The 21,498-nt window shown below is 46.2% G+C and overlaps 1 protein-coding gene across 1 annotated transcript in view; it reads left to right on the top strand.

Annotated features, from left to right (window-relative positions):
• Positions 1 to 21,498, top strand: part of DNAH7 (dynein axonemal heavy chain 7) — a 438,794-nt gene that overhangs the window by 150,124 nt on the left and 267,172 nt on the right. The window contains exons 24-25 of the mRNA XM_040357086.1: positions 17,868 to 18,036; positions 20,386 to 20,488. Of these exons, the coding sequence (XP_040213020.1) occupies positions 17,868 to 18,036; positions 20,386 to 20,488 (272 nt within the window). The remainder of the gene's footprint in view (positions 1 to 17,867; positions 18,037 to 20,385; positions 20,489 to 21,498) is intronic.

Here is a 21,498-nt window from a genome sequence, read left to right as displayed (position 1 = left end):
TATAGAGAAGTCAACAATAAGTAATGCTAAGTGGTAGAGAGAGACGGAGAGAGAGGGAGAGAGAGAGAGAGAGAGTGAGAGAGAAAGAGAGAGGGAGAGAGGGAGAGAGAGAGACAGAGGGAGACAGAGAGACAGAGAGAGAGAGAGAGACACAGAGAGAGAGAGAGACAGAGGGAGAGAGAGAGACAGAGGGAGAGAGAGAGAGACAGAGGGGGAGAGAGGGAGACAGAGAGACAGACAGAGAGAGAGAGAGAGATTACATCACCAGTCTTTTAGGTCAGCTCCTTCATCATGCTTCAGTCTGCTTGGTCAAGGCATCATACACTGAACCCTGTCAAGCTGACTTGACTGGCTTTATACCCCTCAGACTACACCTTTTCTCTCAAGTTCCCGAGGATTCGATTGGTTGCCTCTATGAGTCTTTTCAGTAATGACCCCCAACCGGTAACCTCCTCTTGACACCTACCAACTTCCCTTGTGATCACCCACTCACATATTTCCCACACTTAGTATCTCACAAGGACATAATTGGGCATGTTCAATTAACACAGGGAGACCTATTGTGTTCCTTAATCAGACAGAAGATGAAAGTAACCTCTCTTAATATACACACACCTGGTATTATTATCTAATTAACACAGTTCAACTAAATGTGGTCTTCATACAGGAGGTTGCAGGAAATTCTCTTAATTCAATGAGGGACAATTCCTATCAGATTCCCCCCCCCCCATGGAGATAACATCCTTATGCTAACGTAGGTTCAAAAGCCTGTTGTTTGGTGAACTTTAACACTGGGTCACGCTGTTGACAAAAAAAAAACCTGTCCCAGTCATATTAATAAAAAACCTTGTAAACGAACGACATATACCTCTTCATACAAATCTTTAGAAATATGGATATGAAAAATCTCTACCACACAACCAGGATTGAAAGACTTAGTCTGGAGCCAAGCCGGGGTCATACACAGGTAAGTAGTACAGCTGGAAATAATAGAGATTTCAAGAGCCAGGCCAAGGTCATACACAGAAGATTAAATGGAAGTGAGGTCTATCAACAAGATATGGCTGTGATCAGGAGTCAGGCAGAGAAAAGTCCAAGAACAGGCCAAGCCAGTGAGGGGTAATCAAGTAGCACAGGATCAGGATACAAAAGGATCATGGATAGCTAAAAATTAGCCAGGTATGGGGTGCTCTTAAGGCTTTCCTCTGGGGCTTGTTATTTCAAAGAATTAGTGCCATTAAAACTGCTTCCCGTAGGGAACTAGAACTCAAAGGCGGGTGTCATGAATATGCATCAAGTCTGTCTGCTTACCTGATCTCCATGTGTTCATTAGAGGCTGACCCTGTTCTGGTTTCCCTTTTTATCACTTCCTCTTCCTGTATGGCTCCACCCTGGTCCATCCCAGGAAGCCTATATTAACCGTTGCTCTACAGGTCTGCAGTGCTGTTCAACAGTGTTCCTATGCTTAGTTCCTGTCTGCAGTGTAGTTTGCTAGTTCCTGTTTGCAGAGTGCTACGATCATCTTTCCGTGTACCGTTTTGGCTTGTCCCCGACTTCCTGGTCTGCCTGTGCCCCTGACTATTTGCATGTCCCACGGTTATCCTTGTCTGCCTGTTGCCCTGACCTCGGCCTGTCCATCACCACTGTTTGTCCTGCTGGCTGCTTCCCCCTTCTCCCTGCGGAGTGTGACTTAAGGAATCCCGGGAACGCGACCTGGACCCAGTTGCAGCCAAGACCATCCTTACCATCAAAGGGTCTGGTGAATACAAAACTGGGTCTTAGACTCCACGCCCTGGGTGATCTTGGGTTACGCTTCCTTCCTGCCAGCAGTAGTCGGCTATAGGGTTCACTTCCCTGTGGTGCATCCCTGACCCCTACGGGGTGCACTTGTCACCTGGCCACAGGTGACCTGACAGTTTGAACAGCCATGAACCCGGCCGACGTGCCGCTTCCTGCAGATGACCCATTACAGGGCGTTGTTCACAGACTCGAGACGCATGAAGCTAATCAGGCTCAGGTGATGCGTTTCATTCAGGATCTGGCTTCCCACTTTGATCAACTTCAGACCTCGTTGGGAGCCCCGAATCTACAACCCCAAGTACAACCAGCGGCAGCGGCTGCGCCCGCCGCACCAGTCGCAGAGTTGCATTCGCTAAAGCTACCACCTCCAGTCCGTTTTTCTGGAGACTCCAAGGCCTGCAGGGGGTTTCTTAGCCAGTGCACCATCCATTTTGAACTTCAGCCTCAAAACTTCTTGTCTGATCGGGCAAAGGTAGCCTATATTATTTCCCTCCTTTCCGGTGAAGCTTTAGCCTGGGCTGCCCCTATGTGGGAGAGGAATGATCTGGTAGTTTCCAGCCTGTTCAACTTCCTAAAGCTCTTTCGGAACATCTTTGAAGAGCCGGCTCGGGCCTCTTCAGCGGCCAGTGCTCTGCTACGTCTCCGCCAAGAATCTCGTTCAGTGGGTCAATATGCTCTTCAGTTCCGTATACTCTCAGCTGAATTGAGCTGGAACAATGAGGCCCTGGTCGCTACCTTTTTACATGGCCTCTCTGACCGAGTGAAGGACGAATTAGCGGGAAGAACCATCCCCATCGGTCTGGACGATGTCATCTCCCTGTGCAACCAGATCGATATTCGTTTTCAGGAGAGGTCCATTGAGAAAAGACACCAGCACTCCCTAGGTCTTAGTCAGTCTGTGCTTCCCTCACTTCGTCCCGTGGACCATCCTCTGCCTGCTGAGGAACCTATGCAGCTGGGCCGGACCAGACTAACACCCGAAGAACGTGCTAGACGCAGAACTCTGGGCTTGTGCCTCTATTGTGGAGGCAAGGGCCATCTTCGTGCCTCCTGCCCGCTTCGCCCGGGAAACGCTCAGGTCTAATACATTTAGAAGGTGGAGTATTGGACTCAGAAACATCACCTTCCCGTCTGCTCCTTCCGGTGTCCCTTCATGTAAGCACTTCTCCCCTATCGATCTCTGCATATCTGGATTCCGGGGCTGCCGGCAACTTTATGGACTGGAGAACTGCTTCTTCTATGAAGCTTACCCTTTCACCCCTCACTACGCCGCTGGTAGTCTCGGCAATTGATGGCACTATTCTCCCAGGGGGTCCTATTCGCTTCCAGACACTACCTATTAGGATGTCGATAGGGATTCTCCACCAGGAGTGGATATCCTTTCTCATCCTACCTAAAGCCTCCACTCCCATTGTATTGGGCCTTCCTTGGCTACAGCTCCACTCTCCCCATGTGGACTGGGCTTCTGGGCAGATTCTGGCTTGGGGCCCTTCATGTTTCTCGTCATGTCTTTCCAAGGTGACTCCTAAGGGGGGACTTCCGGTTGCTACCACATCAGTATCTTCGGATCTTCCCACTGCTTACAGCGATTACCGGGATGTGTTCTGTAAGAAATCAGCTGAGGTGCTTCCTTCCCACAGATCTTTTGACTGTGCCATTGACCTTGTTCCTGGAGCAATTCTGCCCAGGGGTCGCACATACCCTTTGTCCATCCCAGAGACCCAGGCCATGTCTGAGTATGTCGCAGAAAACCTTGACAGAGGTTTCATTCGGAAATCGTCATCGCCTGCAGGAGCAGGGTTCTTTTTTGTTGCCAAGAAGGATGGTACCTTGAGACCCTGTATTGATTATCGAGGATTAAACGCTGTTACTATTAAGAATCGTTACCCCTTACCCTTGATATCTGAGTTGTTCGATAGGTTGAGGGGTGCCTCCATTTTCACTAAGTTGGATCTCAGAGGGGCGTACAACCTCATTCGAATACGAGAAGGTGAGGAGTGGAAGACTGCGTTTAACACTCGAGACGGCCATTATGAGTATCTGGTCATGCCTTTCGGGTTATGTAATGCCCCAGCCGTGTTTCAAAACTTTGTCAACGAAATCTTCAGGGACCTGCTGTACCAGTTTGTTGTCATCTATCTGGATGACATTCTAATCTTTTCGGAAAATCTGCGTGTCCACAGGAACCATGTCCGCACTGTACTCCAGTGCCTCAGAGAGAATAATCTCTATGCCAAACTGGAGAAATGCTCCTTTGAATGTTCTGAGGTCCTGTTTCTAGGATGCTTTGTTTCAAGCTTGGGCCTTCGTATGGATCCTGGGAAGGTCTTAGCCATTACCAATTGGCCTCTTCCTGCTAGCCTCAAGGCCACACAGCGCTTTCTTGGTTTCACAAATTATTATAGGCAGTTCATCAGGAATTATTCTTCCATTGCCGCGCCTATTATCGCTTTGACCAAGAAGGGTGCTAATGCCAAAGACTGGCCTTCCGAAGCTGTCTCTGCGTTTCACGATCTGAAACAGGCCTTTGTCTCTGGACCTCTTTTGAGGAGACCAAACCCTGAGGAGGCATTCTTTATTGAAGTGGACGCTTCTTCAGTGGGAGTGGGAGCGGTGCTTCTTCAACTTTTTGAGAAGAGACGTCAACCATGCGCGTTCTTTTCCAAAAAATTCTCTCAGGCAGAGAGAAATTATGCCATCAGTGACCGGGAACTTCTCGCAATTAAATTGGCGCTAGAAGAGTGGCGTCATCTTTTGGAGGGTTCTCCTCACTCCATAACGATCTTCACCGATCACAAGAATCTACAGTACTTACAGAATGCTAAACGTCTGAATCCCAGACAGGCCAGGTGGAGTCTCTTCTTTTCCCGTTTTAATTTCACGATTACGTACAAACCTGGTTCCTGCAACGGTCGGGCTGATGCGCTTTCTAGATCCTTTGACACCTTGGACGAAAAGCTCACTCTTGAACCTGAGCCGATCATTCCAACTTCATGCATTGTTGCCCATTCTACCACCCTGGACTCAAAAATTCCTCCTGGTAAGACCTTTGTCCCCACTGAGCTAAGAGCCAAGATCCTTCGTTGGGGACATGATTCCAGGGTGGCGGGCCATGCTGGTTTCCTCCGGTCCTTCCTACTCATTAGTCGTCACTATTGGTGGCCAAATCTCCGCTCGGAGGTTAAAGACTATGTCAAGGCTTGTCATGTCTGTGCTCAGTTCAAATCCTCCACACAAGCTCCTGCTGGTCTCCTCATGCCCTTGCCCATTCCCAAGGAGCCCTGGGCTCACATTGCCATGGATTTTATCAATTCCATCTGGAGTGACGTCCATGATTCCCTCCGGGCAGCTGCCGACAAATTCAAAGGCTTTGCTGACCGCCGCAGGCGTAAACCGCCTTCTCTTCAACCAGGGGACAAAGTCTGGCTCTCCACCAGAAACATCAAGCTCCGAGTTCCTTCTCTGAAGTTTGCTCCAAGATTCATTGATCCATACACCATAACGGCTAAGCTGAATCCAGTTTGTTTCAAACTTCAGATTCCCAAAAACCTCAAAATCTCTAACTCCTTCCATGTTTCCCTTCTGAAGCCTTTAGTCCTTAATAGGTTCTCTCGTCCTCTCCCCACCACGGCACCAGTCTCTGAGGAGAATCAGGAATATGAGGTCAGTCAAGTTCTGGATTCCCGACTCTGTAGAGGCGCTCTTCAGTACCTTGTTCATTGGAAAGGCTTTGGTCCTGAGGAGAGGTCTTGGGTTCCTGCATCAGAGGTGTTTGCACCTCGTCTATTGAAGAATTTTCATCTGAAGTTTCCCTCTAAACCCGGACCCAGGCGGGGAAGGGGGAGGCCTCGTAAGAGGGAGGGTACTGTCATGAATATGCATCAAGTCTGTCTGCTTACCTGATCTCCATGTGTTCATTAGAGGCTGACTATCAGGAATCAAGTACTCACCGAGACCGAACTGCCGAGGGTGGTTCACCTTTACGACCAAGCGCGCCCGCCCACTGAGTTTTGGAACAGGTGGCGGAAGCACGAGGCGGTACCGGTGCCAGTGGAGAAGCGTTGACCGGTGACGGTTGTAGATGACAGGTGCTTCTGGGTGACTGCAGACGGAAACAGGAACAAACGATACTGAAGCCGGATAACCGGTACTGAAAGAGTCCAAGAAACAAACTGGAAAGTCCGGGGTGCAAGCCAAGGTTCGGGGAGCAGAGAAGACAGCAGATCCGGGTCACAAGCCAAGAGGTTCAAGGGCAGGAGAAACAACAACAGAGTCCAGGTCACAAGCCGAGGTCGGGGTCAGAAGAGTTCAATAGAGTGGTGAAGCAATCCGAAGTCAGGTTCCAGGTGAGAGGTGAGTCGGACGGAATTCCAACAGGAAATGGTTTCCAGAGACACAGGTTCAGGAAGTAGCTGACGATAAACCAGCAATCTGTCTACTGACAGGAGCTGGTTTAAATAGGGCAGTCACGCTGGTGATTGGCCCCGAGAGGTCACATGCGTATGCGCACACGCCTAAAGTGCCCAGTTAGCCGCCGGGAAGCCAATCTACTACGCTGGTGTGTTAAAGGAGGAAGTACAGCGCTTTGGCCCTGACAGTGCCCCCCCCCAAGGGGCGGACTCCGGACGCCCAAACTGGCCATCAACTCCGGATGCTCCTGGTGAAAAACACGAATTAGCCGAGGGGCATGCACATTTCTTGAAGGTTCCCATGAGTTGTCTTCTGGAGGGTAGCCCCTCCATTTGATCAGGTATTGGAGTTGTCTCCCCTTTTTTCTACAGCTCAAAATGGCCTCGACCTCAAACTCCTCTTCTCCATCAATCTCCACTGGTGGTGCAGGAATAGCTGCCCTTCCCTGAAAAGGGTCGGGGATGGTAGGTTTTAGGAGGGAGGCATGAAAAACCGGGTGGATTCTATAAGAGTTGGGTAATGAAAGTTCAAAAGCTACTTCGTTGATCTTGCGTTTGATTCTAAACGGGCCAATGAATCTCGGACCTAGCTTCCGGGCAGGAACTGGCAACTTCAAATTAGCCGCGGAGAGCCAGACCTCTTCCCCAATTTCAAAAGAGGGACAGTCCTTCCTTCCCTTATCATAGAATTTCTTATAATCCTCTTGGGCTTGCTGCATTACATCCCTGAGTTTCCGAAAGTTAGACTGTAAGGTGGTTATACGTTCCTGGGCAGCTGGGACAGGTATCTCCGGGAGAGGGTCTGGCAGGAAGGCCGGGTGAAAACCGCAATTAGCCCAAAAGGGTGTTTGGTTGGTGGTAGTGTGAACAGAATTATTGTAGGCAAACTCCGCGGTGGGCAATAGAGATGACCAATCATCTTGGGAGGCAGAACAAAAACATCTGAGGTATTGTTCAAGAGTTTGGTTCGTCCTTTCCGTTTGCCCGTTGCTTTGCGGGTGGTAGGCCGATGACAAACATGTTTTGACTTCCAGGGATCTGAAAAGCTCTCTCCAAAATTTAGAGGTAAATTGGACCCCTCTGTCTGAGACAATGGTTTTGGGGACCCCGTGAAGCCTAACGATTTCTTTGAAGAAAATTTTCGCCGTTTCGGCAGCAGAAGGGGTTCCAACCATGGGTAGAAAATGTGCCATTTTAGACAGGCGATCCACGACTACCAGGATTGTCGTGAAGCCCTCCGATGGAGGTAAATCTACGATGAAATCTAGAGCAATATCAGCCCACGGACGTTCTGGAACTGGCAGAGGCTTAAGTAACCCCCAGGTCTTGGTTTTAGGACCCTTGTTGCGTTGACAGATTGCACATGAAGAAATGTAAGTTTTACAGTCTTGTTTCCATTTTGGCCACCAAAAATAACGGGAAAGTAGTTCAGAGGTCTTCCTTGCCCCAAAATGACCGGCTAACTTACGGTCGTGGAAGGTGCTCAGAACTGATTGCCTGATCTCGGTGGGAACGTAGATCCTGTCTTGAAGCCAAAATAAGCCATCGCGCTCCTTTAGTGACGATGATACTGGGTCCGAGATTTGTCTGGATGCAATTTTGATGGAATTTAACAGATCAGTTTCAGAAACCAATAGAAAATTCCGGGAAGGCAGGATGGTACTTGGTTCCGCTGTGCAAGGAGTCTCTGGGAACATCCTGGAAAGTGCGTCCGCCTTTCCATTTTTCGAACCAGGCCTATAAGTAATATGGAAATTAAATCGTAAAAAAAAAAGAGCCCATCGAGCTTGTCTAGGTCTCAAACGTTTTGCGGAGCGCAAGTACTCGAGATTTTTATGGTCCGTAAAAATTATAATCGGGTGAATTGCTCCTTCTAACAAGTACCTCCACTCCTCGAGGGCAAATTTGATAGCGAGGAGTTCTCTGTCCCCTACGTCATAATTCTTCTCTGGAGTTGTTAGTTTCCTGGAGGCAAAGGCCACGGGATGGAGTAGGGACTTTAACCCTTGCCTTTGTGAAAGAATGGCTCCTAGGGCTGTCTCAGAGGCATCCACTTCCAAAGTAAAGGGCAACTTTGGATCAGGGTGCCGTAAGACAGGTGCTGAAGAAAAAATCTTTTTTAGTTTCTCAAAAGCTTCCTGAGCCTCCTGCGACCAGTGAAAATGGCTGCCTTGGTGGGTAAGTTTGGTGATAGGAATCACGATGGCAGAAAACCCGACGATAAATCGCCGGTAGAAATTGGCGAAGCCAATAAACCGCTGCACTGCCTTCTTATCCACTGGTGTCGGCCAGTCTAAGATGGCTTTGATCTTCTGGGGATCCATGGCGACCCCGCCGGTAGAGATGACAAAACCTAGAAACTGTATCGTCGTTCTTTCAAATTCGCATTTTTCGGCTTTCAAAAATAATTTGTGTTTCCTGAGGATAGTAAGAACTTTCTTGACGTGGTGCCTATGAAGCTCAAGAGAAGGGGAAAAAATGAGGATGTCGTCCAGGTATACAACTAAAAAATCGTCCAAATACTCACGAAAGATATCATTGACCAGATGTTGAAAGGTGGCCGGGGCATTGCAGAGCCCGAATGGCATGACGAGATATTCAAAATGACCGAACCGTGACCTGAAGGCGGTCTTCCATTCATCCCCGACTCGGATTCTAACAAGATTGTAGGCACCCCTCAGATCCAATTTGGAAAACACCTGGGCATCTCGAAATCTCTGAAAAAGCTCTGGTATGAGAGGCAACGGGTACCTATTTTTGATGGTGATCCGGTTAAGTTCTCTGTAGTCGATACAAGGTCGTAACGAGCCGTCTTTCTTTTGAACGAAAAAGATACCTGCCCCCGCTGGAGAAGAAGAAGGTCGGATAAAGTTCTTTTGTAAGTTTTCGTCGATGTATTCCTTAAGAGCCGCAAGCTCGGTTTCAGATAACGGGAAGATGCGGCCGAAAGGTATTTCAGAGCCAGGTAAGAGATCAATCGGGCAATCATAAGGCCGATGGGGAGGGAGAGAGTCAGCCTGCTGTTTATCAAAAACGTCTTTAAATTCATGGTAAACAGAGGGGACGTGAGGTGGAAGTTCAGGTGAGGTTACCACAGTTGAACAGGTGGCTACCGTGGGTGCGCAGCAGTTTTGGGCACAAAAGGAAGATGTAAAGTTGACCTCTTTCTTCAGCCAATCGATGCAAGGTTGATGTGTTTGCAACCAGGGAAGTCCTAAAATAATAGGAAAAAGCGGTGAAGGAATGAGATCTAGTCGTAGAAATTCCTGATGACCTGAATCGGTAATGGCTAGAAGAGGCACAGTTTCCTGTGAGACTAGTCCCGATTTAGGAAGAGAGCCATCGGCCAAATGTATTTGCAGGCATTGATCCTTATTGCGAAGGGGTATGTGGAGTTTAAGGGCTAAATTGGAGTCCAGAAAATTACTGCATGCACCTGAATCAAGGATGGCCGGGAGGCGGATGGTCTTTTCCGGTAGCTGTAAAGAGACGAAGAGTACAAGATGAGTTTGAGAACTATTTGAGACATGAAGGTTGAAAACGGGTTGAATCGGGAACTTACTCGGTCTTATGGGGCAGGTGCGAAGAAAATGACCGGTGGCACCGCAATACAGACACAAGTTATTCTGGCGTCTACGCAGTCTTTCCTCACTGGTGAGAGGGGTTCGAACCAGTCCGAGTTGCATGGGTTCCGGGTCTGGAAGACTGCCGTGTTGAGGAGCCACAGGAGGGGATGCAGCTGGAACTACCCTGGGTGGAACCCAAGCAGGGCGTGAAGTCTGGAAGCGCTCAGTGCGTCGTTCTCGTAAACGTCGGTCCAGCTGGGTGGCGGACTGGATCAAGGCCTCTAACGAAGCGGGAGCCTCGGTTCTTGCCAACTCATCCTTGAGAGTTTCTGAGAGTCCCTGGCGGAATTGGTATTTTAGTGCTGCGTCATTCCAGCCGGTGTCAGCTGACCATTTGCGGAATTCCGCGGTATAATCCTCTACCGGACGCCTCCCCTGGGTTAGATTATGGAGGACGGTCTCAGCAGAAGCCATACGCTGCGGGTCATCATATAACTGAGCCATATGATCAAAGAAAGAGTCCAGTGAATCTAGGATCGGACTTCGTTTTTCCATTAGGCTGTGCGCCCAAGCCTGGGGTTCTTCGGACAAGAGGGAAATAACAAATCCAACTTTCACGGCCTCGGAGAAAAAAGTTCTAGGCTGGAGGTCTAAGTATAAAGTACACGCGTTTTTGAACGCCCGGTATTTTCGGCGTTCGCCAGAAAAACGCTCCGGAGGAGGGACCCGAGGTTCCGGGTGGATCAATCCGACAGCTGAACTGGGAATGGACTGTGATGAGGAAGTCCCGACAGCAGATGCAGCAGGTGGGGGTGCTACCCCAGGAGACCCAGTTAACTGTTGTAGACGGCCATCGACTTGGACATATCCCTCCTGAAGTTTCTGCACCGCCTCGGTAAGCGCGGACACCTGCTGGCAAAGTGTCTCGAAAGGTGAACGCACCCTGTCGGTCTCGGACATTTTTTGTTTTCGGCTGGTTTATACTATCAGGAATCAAGTACTCACCGAGACCGAACTGCCGAGGGTGGTTCACCTTTACGACCAAGCGCGCCCGCCCACTGAGTTTTGGAACAGGTGGCGGAAGCACGAGGCGGTACCGGTGCCAGTGGAGAAGCGTTGACCGGTGACGGTTGTAGATGACAGGTGCTTCTGGGTGACTGCAGACGGAAACAGGAACAAACGATACTGAAGCCGGATAACCGGTACTGAAAGAGTCCAAGAAACAAACTGGAAAGTCCGGGGTGCAAGCCAAGGTTCGGGGAGCAGAGAAGACAGCAGATCCGGGTCACAAGCCAAGAGGTTCAAGGGCAGGAGAAACAACAACAGAGTCCAGGTCACAAGCCGACGTCGGGGTCAGAAGAGTTCAATACAGTGGTGAAGCAATCCAAAGTCAGGTTCCAGGTGAGAGGTGAGTCGGACGGAATTCCAACAGGAAATGGTTTCCAGAGACACAGGTTCAGGAAGTAGCTGACGATAAACCAGCAATCTGTCTACTGACAGGAGCTGGTTTAAATAGGGCAGTCACGCTGGTGATTGGCCCCGAGAGGTCACATGCGTATGCGCACACGCCTAAAGTGCCCAGTTAGCCGCCGGGAAGCCAATCTACTACGCTGGTGTGTTAAAGGAGGAAGTACAGCGCTTTGGCCCTGACACTGACCCTGTTCTGGTTTCCCTTTTTATCACTTCCTCTTCCTGTATGGCTCCACCCTAGTCCATCCCAGGAAGCCTATATTAACCGTTGCTCTACAGGTCTGCAGTGCTGTTCAACAGTGTTCCTATGCTTAGTTCCTGTCTGCAGTGTAGTTTGCTAGTTCCTGTTTGCAGAGTGCTACGATCATCTTTCCGTGTACCGTTTTGGCTTGTCCCCGACTTCCTGGTCTGCCTGTGCCCCTGACTATTTGCATGTCCCACGGTTATCCTTGTCTGCCTGTTGCCCTGACCTCGGCCTGTCCATCACCACTGTTTGTCCTGCTGGCTACTTCCCCCTTCTCCCTGCGGAGTGTGACTTAAGGAATCCCGGCAACGCGACCTGGACCCAGTTGCGGCCAACACCATCCTTACCATCAAAGGCTCTGGTGAATACAAAACTGGGTCTTAGACTCCGCGCCCTGGGTTACGCTTCCTTCCTGCCAGCAGTAGTCGGCTATAGGGTTCACTTCCCTGTGGTGCATCCCTGACCCCTACGGGGTGCACTTGTCACCTGGCCACAGGTGACCTGACAGCGGGGTCCTCTATGGCTGAAGCAAATTACATTCTGGACCCTGCCCTAGACAACCAACTTGAATGGCTATCCTCTCAGAGAAGGTTGAATGAGCTGTTGGAGATTAGGGCCAGGAATAAAAAAATATTTCAGAGGAGGCTGATCTGGGCTGAGGGGGGATGCAACTGGGAGGTTGTTGGCCCAAATAGTGTAGTCCCAATCGAAACCTACTCATGTTTTGGCTCTAAAGAATGTAGAGGGTGAGATCAACACCCAGACAAGCTCTATTGTGTTGATTTTTTTTATTTTACTATGGTTGACTCTAGGTATATACCTCTAGGGTTGACTACACCACAACTGAGTTGACCGCTTACCTGGAAACCATTAATTTTCTGGCTCTGCCATCGGCAGATCTGGAAATTGTTAATGCTCCACTTAACCTACACGAATTGGAAACTGCAGTAGCTAGTTTCCCTAACTCCAAAGCTCCAGGGGTGGATGTTCTCCCTATACAGTGCCTTGAAAAAGTATTCATGCCCCTTGAAATGTTAAAAAAAAACAAAAATGTAAATGTCTTTTATTGGGATTTTACCAACACAAAGTGGCACATAATTGGGAATGGAAAGGAAAATGATAAATTGGTTTCCAAATTCTTTACAAATAAAATATGAAAAGTGTGGCGGGCCTTTTTTATTCAGCCCCCTTTACTCTGTTACCCTTAACTAAAATCTAGTGAAACCAATTGCCTATAAAAATCACCTAATTATTAAATAGAGTCCATCTGTGTGTAATTTAATCTCAGTATAAATACAGCTGTTCTGTGAACCCCACAGAGGTTTGTTAGATAACCATAGTGAACAAACAGCTTCATGAAGGCCAAGCAACACACCAGACAGATCAGGAATAAAGTTGTGGAGAAGTTTAAAGCAGGGTTAGATTATAAAAAAAATATATCCCAAGCTTTGAACATCTTACGGAGCACTGTTCAATCCACCATCTGAAAATGGAAAGAGTATGGCACAACTGCAAACCTACCAAGACATAGCCGTCCACCTAAACTGCCAGGCCAGGCAATGAGAGCATTAATCAGAGAAGCAGCTAAGAGGCCCACTGTAACTCTGGAGGAGCTGCAGAGATCCACAGGTGGAAGAATCTGTCCACAGGACAACTATTAGTCGTGCAATCCACAAATCTGGCCTTTTTGGAAAAGTGGCAAAAAGAAAGCTATTGTTGAAAGAAAACCATAGAAGCCATGTGCGGGACAAAGCAAACATGTAGAAAAGGTGCTCTGGTCAGATGAGACCAACATTGAACTTTTTGGCCTAAAAGCAAAACCCTATGTGTGGTGGAAAATTGCACATCACCCTGAACACGCCACCCCCACTGTGAAATATGGTGGTGGCAGAATCATGTTGTGGGGATGCTTTTCTTCAGCAAGGACAGGGAAGCTGGTCAGAGTTGATGGGAAGATGGATGGAGCCAAATGCAGTACAATCTTAGAAGAAAACCTGCTAGATTCCGCAAGACTTGAGACTGGGGCGGAGGTTCACCTTCCAGCAGGGCAACAACCCTAAACATACTGCCAGAGCTACAATGTAATGGTTTAGATTAAAGCATATTCATGTGTTAGAATGGTCCAGACCTAAATCCAATTGGGAATCTGTGGCAAGACTTGAAAATTGCTGTTCAGACGCTCTCCATACAATCTGACAGAGCTTGAGCTATTTTTCAAAGAAGAATGGGCAAAAATGTCACTCTCTAGATGTGCAAATCTTGTAGAGACATACACAAAGGGACTTGCAGCTGTAATTGCAGTGAAAAGTGGTTCTAAAAAGTATTGACTCAGGGGGGGCTGAATACAAATGCACGCCACACTTTTCAGAAATGTATTTGGAAAAAATTATCATTTTCTTTCCACTTTAAAATGATGTGCCACTTTTTGTTGATCTATCACATAAAATCCCAATAAAATACATGCACGTCCTTGGTTGTAACATGACAAAATGCGGAAAATGTAAATACTGAATACTTTTTCAAGGCACTGTAGAGATCTACAAAAAATAAATTAAAGAATTGCTCCCAGCCCTTAATACATTTAATGAGTCCTTTTCCATGGGTCAGCTCCCAGACTCTATGGGCAAGGTCACTATAGTAGTTATACCTAAGAAAGCTAAAGATCCTTTATACCCTGAGTCCTATAGACCTATTTCTCTATTACCCACAGATATTAAAATACTGGCTAAAGTACTTGCTAATAGATTAAATAAATACAAATAAATTGGTATAAACAGTGCTCGTAGGATATATTGCAACAACAATTGGCAAAAAGGTGAAATGAAATAAAAACAATAGTTGGCAGCAGCTATTGCAAAACTACTAAGCTCTGAAGTATAGAAAAAAACAATATAAACACAGGGGGTGAAACACGTTGACGCACTTCCAGTCTCTCGAACACTGACATCACTTCCGCCCTCAGTGGAACGCACGCCGACCAGTGGATTACCTGGAGCTCCATGCTGATGCCTTTGAGCACTTTTTGAGTACTTTTTGAGTTTGACTTTTATAGTGCTACGATTTATTAGTTGTATTGATTCACCCATTCGCAAGCATATCATTTGGCACTCACCATTTACTCCATTGAGGTACACAGTCCCCCCCCCCCCATATGCTATCTCTCTCTCTCTAAACTTTTTGCTATAACTGAGCAGGTCTGGGGTTGGATGGGTTATAGCCTATAGGAGGCTGGCCTTTGGTTTTCTGTGTGCCTTGTATTTATTTGTATTTATTTCCCCTGTTGGCAGTAGTATGACATAGGTTATCTTTTGTCATCTAAACTGTGTCTTTCAATGGTTTCCAAACAAAGGATTTTAAGATTAGTGCAACAAATTTTTTTTTTTTACCCCAGGTCTCGCATTAAAGAGGTCCTGTCATGCCTTATTTTCTATTACAAGGGGTGTTTACATCCCTTGTAATAGGGGGTGTTTACATCCTTTGTAATAGGAATAAAAGTGATTCAACCTTTTTTCTTTAAAGGACAGTGTAAAAAAATAAATAAGTAAAATAAATCAGGATTTTTTTTTTTTTTTAAAGCGCCCCGTCCCAGAAGCAAATGCATATGTAAGGCACACCCACATATGAAAACAGTGTTTAAACCACCCATGTGAGATATTGTCGTGATCATTGGAGCGAGAGCAATAATTATAGCACTAGACCTCCTCTGTAACTCAAAACTGGTAACCTGTAGAGATTTTTAAACATCGCCTATGGAGATTTTTAAGTGCCAACGTTTGTCGCCATTGCATGAGCGGGTGCAATTTTAAAGCATGACATGTTGGGTATCAATTTACTCATCGTACTGTAACATCATCTTTCACAATATAGAAAAAAATTGGCCTAACTTTACTGTGTTCTTATTGTTTCATTTAAAAAAGTGTATTTTTTCCCCAAAAATTGCGTTTGGAATCGCAAATGCGATGTGGCATAAATTATTGCAATGACCACCATTTTATTCTCTAGGGTGTCTGGAAAAAATATATAACGTTTGGGGGCTCTAAGTAATTTTCTATCAAAAAAAATATTTAAACTTGTAACCAACACTTAAAGTGGTGGTTCACCCTAAAAACGACTTTCCACTATTACACTGCCCCCCCGCATTACAATACGATTATGCCTTTAATTTTTTTTTTGCTGCTGTACATACCTGGGTACAGCTATTCACCCGTGTCCCTCCGGGGTGCGAGTCCCGCGGGAGTGGGCGTTCCTAACATGGCGGTGATTGACGTTTTGACTAAAAAACAAGCTCCCCCCGTCGCGTAAGCAGCGTCACGATTGGCGAACGGCGAGTCGGCGCTATACTGCGCCTGCGCATCGCCGTTCGGCTCCGTTCGCCAGTCGTGACGCGGCTTACGCGACGGGGGGGAGCTCATTTTTTAGTCAAAACGTCAATCACCGCCATGTTAGGAACGCCCACTCCCGCGGGACTCGCAACCCGGAGGACACGGGTGAATAGCTGTACCCAGGTATGTACAGCAGCAAAAAAAAAATTAAAGGCATAATCGTATTGTAATGCGGGGGGGCAGTGTAATAGGGGAAAGTCGTTTTTAGGGTGAACCACCGCTTTAAGGCCTGGTCGGTGAGGCTCCTTGAGTACAAAGCCTGTAGCTCTGACATCTTTTCTGGTTGTAAGTAGCCAATTGGCTTTTTTTTTTCCAATAAACTTCATCCCTACGGTATTATACTATTGGAGCTTTTTTCTTGTATGATCATCTTCCACTCCAGGATATTTTGGATGTCCCGCTGTGAGGGGTGATTAAGGTGTAGGATCCATTTATCATCGTATTGCCCTAGAGGCTTGGCTGTCATCATCTTGCTTTAACCCGCAGAGGTATTCTGCCTGCTTGTTTGACCATCTTAGAGATAGGTAGTCAAGACAATTCTGTGAGGCCCCGTACACACGACCGGATCTATCCGCTGGGATTGATCCGCGGATCAGTTTCAGCGGACAAATCCGGTCGTCTGTACGGCCTAGCGGATATTTATCCGTGGAGATTTCTCGGGCCGATCGATTTCAAGCGGATATAAATTTCTTAGCATGCTAAGAAATCTATCCGCTTGAATCGGGTCCAGCGGATTGATCCGGTTGTCTGTACAGACTCACCGGATCAATCCGTCCGCTCCCCTCCCTCGCATGCGTCGTAATGATTCGACGCATGCGTGGAAGTACTTACCTTCCAGCGTCGCGCACGTCGCCGCGTCATCATCACGGCGACGGCGCGACACGTCACCGCGGATGAATTCCGCGTGGATTTTGATCCGATGGTGAGTACAAGTCATCGGATCCAAACCCGGAGGAGGAATCTCCGCTGGAAACGGTCCGGCGGACCGTTTCCAGCGGAGATCCCCTCGTGTGTACGGGGCCTGAGAGTCCCTGACTACTGTGTGGTGTGCCACAGAAAACAAAATTTACATCAAGTCACTTGGTGGTGGAAAATCTATATTCACTAATTTTGGACTTTATTGCATTTTAAAGGTCACTGTTTATTTTAAACTTAAAGCGCCACATGATTATTCACCTAAATAGTGTGTCACAACACTATTAGCACTTGTTTTTAGTTTAATTTATTTTACTTTTGACTAGCGCAATTTTATATTATGTATGTAAGAACTGCAGAACCTTGACTGTTTTTTGTGATGAAGGAGAATACCATGAGCCGAGTCTGTCTTTGATTTATAGTTAACCAGTCCTATCAGGTTGTGGGGGTGGAGCCACAACCCATTGCATGCTGCCATGAAGATTCACCAGAAAAGAATAATGCTCCTTTTCTGAAAGTACACTTATCCTGTAAATTCCTCCAGTGTATTAAACAACCAACATAGCATTTTTAGAACCTCTATATACATTATGAATTATTTATATGAATTTGAATAAGTAGAGAAGGCTTTTGTTCTTGAATTTCTTACTTGCCAAGACATGGGATTTGTTTCTTCTGTAATATAATGAATGTGACTAAACAATAGCTTTTAGTGATGTCAAGAGCAGTTTTATGTAATATTAAATATACTTGCTATACTAGTTGTCAGGCCTTTCTTATGCTGAGTCATATTAATTGTTGTATAGGACCTTAGGAAGTGGATAAACAGATTTGCCTGTATAGACAGTATACGCTTAAATCACAGTATATACATATAAGAAAACATATTCATAAAACAATTGAAAAACATTTGTACAATAAAACTCCTGTTTACTAAATCATCATTCACGTTTTTATGTCATACTTCGATAAAATAGAGTATTTCATGGTGCAATAATGCAATTGATTGAATATAATGGATGCATAGTAGCTTAAGAAAAAAACAAAAGCAGCTGCTTTAAAGATTTTGTCTCAATAACAGAACTTTGTTTGGTGCCCTTAACCTTCACTTGGGTGGAGCTCCCGAGGGACCTGCTGGTACAGGAAAAACAGAAACAACCAAGGACTTGGCAAAAGCAGTGGCAAAGCAGTGTGTTGTTTTCAACTGTTCTGATGGATTGGATTACCTTGCTTTAGGAAAGTTCTTCAAGGTAAATTTTCACAGAAGTGTTGTAACATTTAATCACCTAACCACTATGAATAACTATTTACTAAATTAATTATTAGGTTCTAACTATGTAATTGGAGACATAGGGCCAGATTCACAAAGATATACGACGGTGTATCTCCTGATACGCCGTCGTATCTCTGATTTCCGTTGGTCGTATCTATGCGACTGATTCATAGAATCAGTTACGCATAGATATGCCTAATATCCGTCGGATCTTAGGCTGCAATTCCAGGCCGGCCGCTAGGTGGCGCTTCCGTGTCTTTTACGTGTCGAATATGCTAATGAGCATTTACGCCGATTCGGAAATGAACGACCGCCCGGCGCTTTTTTTTACATCTTTTGCGTTCGGCTTTTTCCGGCGTATAGTTACCCCTGGGTCTATGAGGCGCAGCCAATGTTAAGTATGGCCGTCATTGCCGCAACGAAATTTGAATTTTTTACGTCGTTTGCGTAAGTCGTTCGCGAATACGGATGGACGTAATTTACGTAAACGTCGAAAACCAATGACGTCCTTGCGACATCATTTGGAGCAATGCACGCTGGGAAAATTTCCAGACGGCGCATGCGCTGTTCGATCGGCGCGGGGACACGCCTGATTTGAATAGTACACTCCCCCTAGCCGCGGAATTTGAATTCCGCCGGGGGATTTACGATATGCCGCCGCAAGTTTTGAGGTAAGTGCTTTGTGAATCAAGCACTCGCCTCAAAAACTTGTGGCGGCGGATCGTAAATCAGATAACCTATCTGAATCTGGCCCATAGGGTTTATTATCTTATATCCCAAAACTATCCAAAATAATATTGCCCAATGCTGGTACAAGTTCCTCTGTCACCAAGGTACAAATACCAAACTGTGTCTCCTGCTTCCAGTTTTGCACATTTTATTCTGTGAATTATCCCTTTCTGTAAAGGCACTAAAATTATGTTTCTGGTACAAAGCACTATGGCCCGGATTCACAAAGCACTTACGCTGACGTATCTCGAGATACGCCGCGTAAGTCTATCTGTGCGCCGTCGTATCTGTGCGCCGTGCCCACAATCTGAGATACGCCTAAAAATAGGCTTCCTACGACCGACGTAACTTGCCTACGCCGTCGTATCGTGGGGGCATATTTATGCTGGGCGCATTTTCCGCTCCTATTGATTTTCTATGCACATATGCAAATGAGGGAGATACGCCAATTCACAAACGTAATTGCGCCCGGCGCATAATATACACGGTTTGCGTAAGTCGTACGTCCGGCGTAAAGTTATTCCCCATATAGGAGGCGCAAGTCATGCAAAGGTATGGACCAGGGAACACAGCCGTCGTATTTTACGTTGTTTACGTAGTACGTGAATAGCGCTAGGCGTAGGTTACGTTCACGTCGTAGGCAGTGATTGACGTATCTTAGGCAGTTGTTTTGACGTGATTCTGAGCATGCGCACTGGGATGCGTCCACGGGACGGCGAATGCGCCGTACGTTATTCATAACTTTATGACGCTCAGTCCTTCATTTACACGGGGTCACGCCTCATTAGCATGGCTCACGCCCACTTCCACCTATGCTGGCTTACGCTGAGGAAACCCAGCTTAGATTTGAGAGCGACTGGGGGCGAGTGCTTTGTGAATACTGTGCTTACATCTGTGCGCTGCGCCGGCGTATCGTAAAAGAAATACGCTACGGCGGCATAAATATGCGCCAATGTATGTGAATCCGGGCCTTTTGAAGTTATCTCCTCGTCCCATCAGGGAATGCTTTGGATTCATTGATAAAATTAATTGTTCTCTAAAAAGGTGTTCATGCCGGGTGAGGAACCCCCTGTGTTCACTAAGCAAATAAGCAGCAACTTGGCACAGGACTCTGATCACTGTAGTAGCCGGGTCTACTTAAGTGATCTCCAGCTTCCAAGGGGATCGCCTAGGTATGGATTATGTATTCTTACATTGTGCTATAACCAGGGCTTTTTTTCAGGGGGGACTTGGGGGAACTCAGTTTCACCACCTTTGGCTCAGACCCTTTGGTGCCTGCTCACCACAATCACTTGTAAACACAGAAGTCTGGTTTCTGTGTTTACAAGTGACAGCTCTGCACTCTGTGTGTAACCCCCCCTAAACTCTGCACTCTGTATGTAATGCAATCCTGGTATTTAATGCCCCTTTAAGACCCTTCTAGTGTTTGTGAAATCTGAACGGTGTCGTGGTTGAGTTCCTGCACCTATTTTCTGAGAAGAAAAGCTCAGGCTATAACTATGCAAAAAAATTCATGGAATTCAGCTTTTAATGCAGCGCTGCAAAAACAAGCTTTTAGATAAAGCTAAAACTAACATTTTCAATATTTATTCCCAAGGGTTTACTTTCCTGTGGAGCCTGGGCTTGCTTTGATGAGTTCAATAGAATTGATTTAGAGGTACTCTCTGTGGTTGCACAGCAAATCCTTACCATCCAAAGAGGTATCTATTCATCTATCTACTGTATATATCTATTTATCTATCTATGAATCTATATGGTGAAGATCAGTGTAAGAGTGATACCCAATAACAAAATTCAGTGTGTATTAAACGGACTGTATATAACTACATCACAGTTGTTTATCCATTGTGCAACATTATCTAAGTTACAAAATCAATAAAATTCAACAAGAGAAAATTAATTAAAGTCCACATAAAGTTCATAAGCGTTCTCAATCTTCAAATTCAGTTTTCCATTATGCAAAATAAAGTGCCAAGCGCTGAAACAGATATTCAATGCGATCCGTGCTCCCCTCCTGTGTGCCCACTTACTCACCAGTTGTTAAGGACTCCAATGACAGGAGTCTTTCTCCCTTGTGAAGTATGGATGGCTGGGCTTTATTGTCCTTCTGGCTGTTTCTCGAGTTGTCCTCAATATACGCTCATATGGGTGTTAATAAATGGCAGAAAAGAAGGAATATAGCATAATTAAGTTTATTTAATCCAGTAAAACATATAATATCCACTCACATGTTAAAACACGATGTAAAGCATTAAAAGCCAGAAGTGTGCATCGACTTGCGTCTCACTGGCCGGAAAGGACGTCACAACCCACCGTCAACTGACACGTTTCGTCCCTCCCACGAGACGTTATCAAAGGATATGCCCAGGTGGGGTTGCAAACCATATATATAGTATAACTCCTCCCTTGCACACCTAGTTTTTATTAGCATTGGATACCTTTGTGGTGATGTTATATCCTCTTCCTGTGTATATTTCTAAAGGGTGTACCAAGCTTCACCTCACATATGATCCTCCATCTTGGTACATCCTGGACCTTTCGTTCTGGGTTGTGCAATAAATATGGGCTAGATTGTCTACATCATTTTATACTTTTTCAGAAATGTATTATTAAAAATGTGTAGTATGTAAATACAAATAAAATAAAATAATAAATATTTAACAAAATAATTACAAAATCAAATATGTATACACTATTAAACCTTCTAAAA

Source organism: Rana temporaria, chromosome 6 (assembly GCF_905171775.1).
Source record: "Rana temporaria chromosome 6, aRanTem1.1, whole genome shotgun sequence".
Lineage (NCBI taxonomy): Eukaryota > Metazoa > Chordata > Amphibia > Anura > Ranidae > Rana > Rana temporaria.
This window is presented reverse-complemented; position numbering and strand designations above follow the sequence as displayed.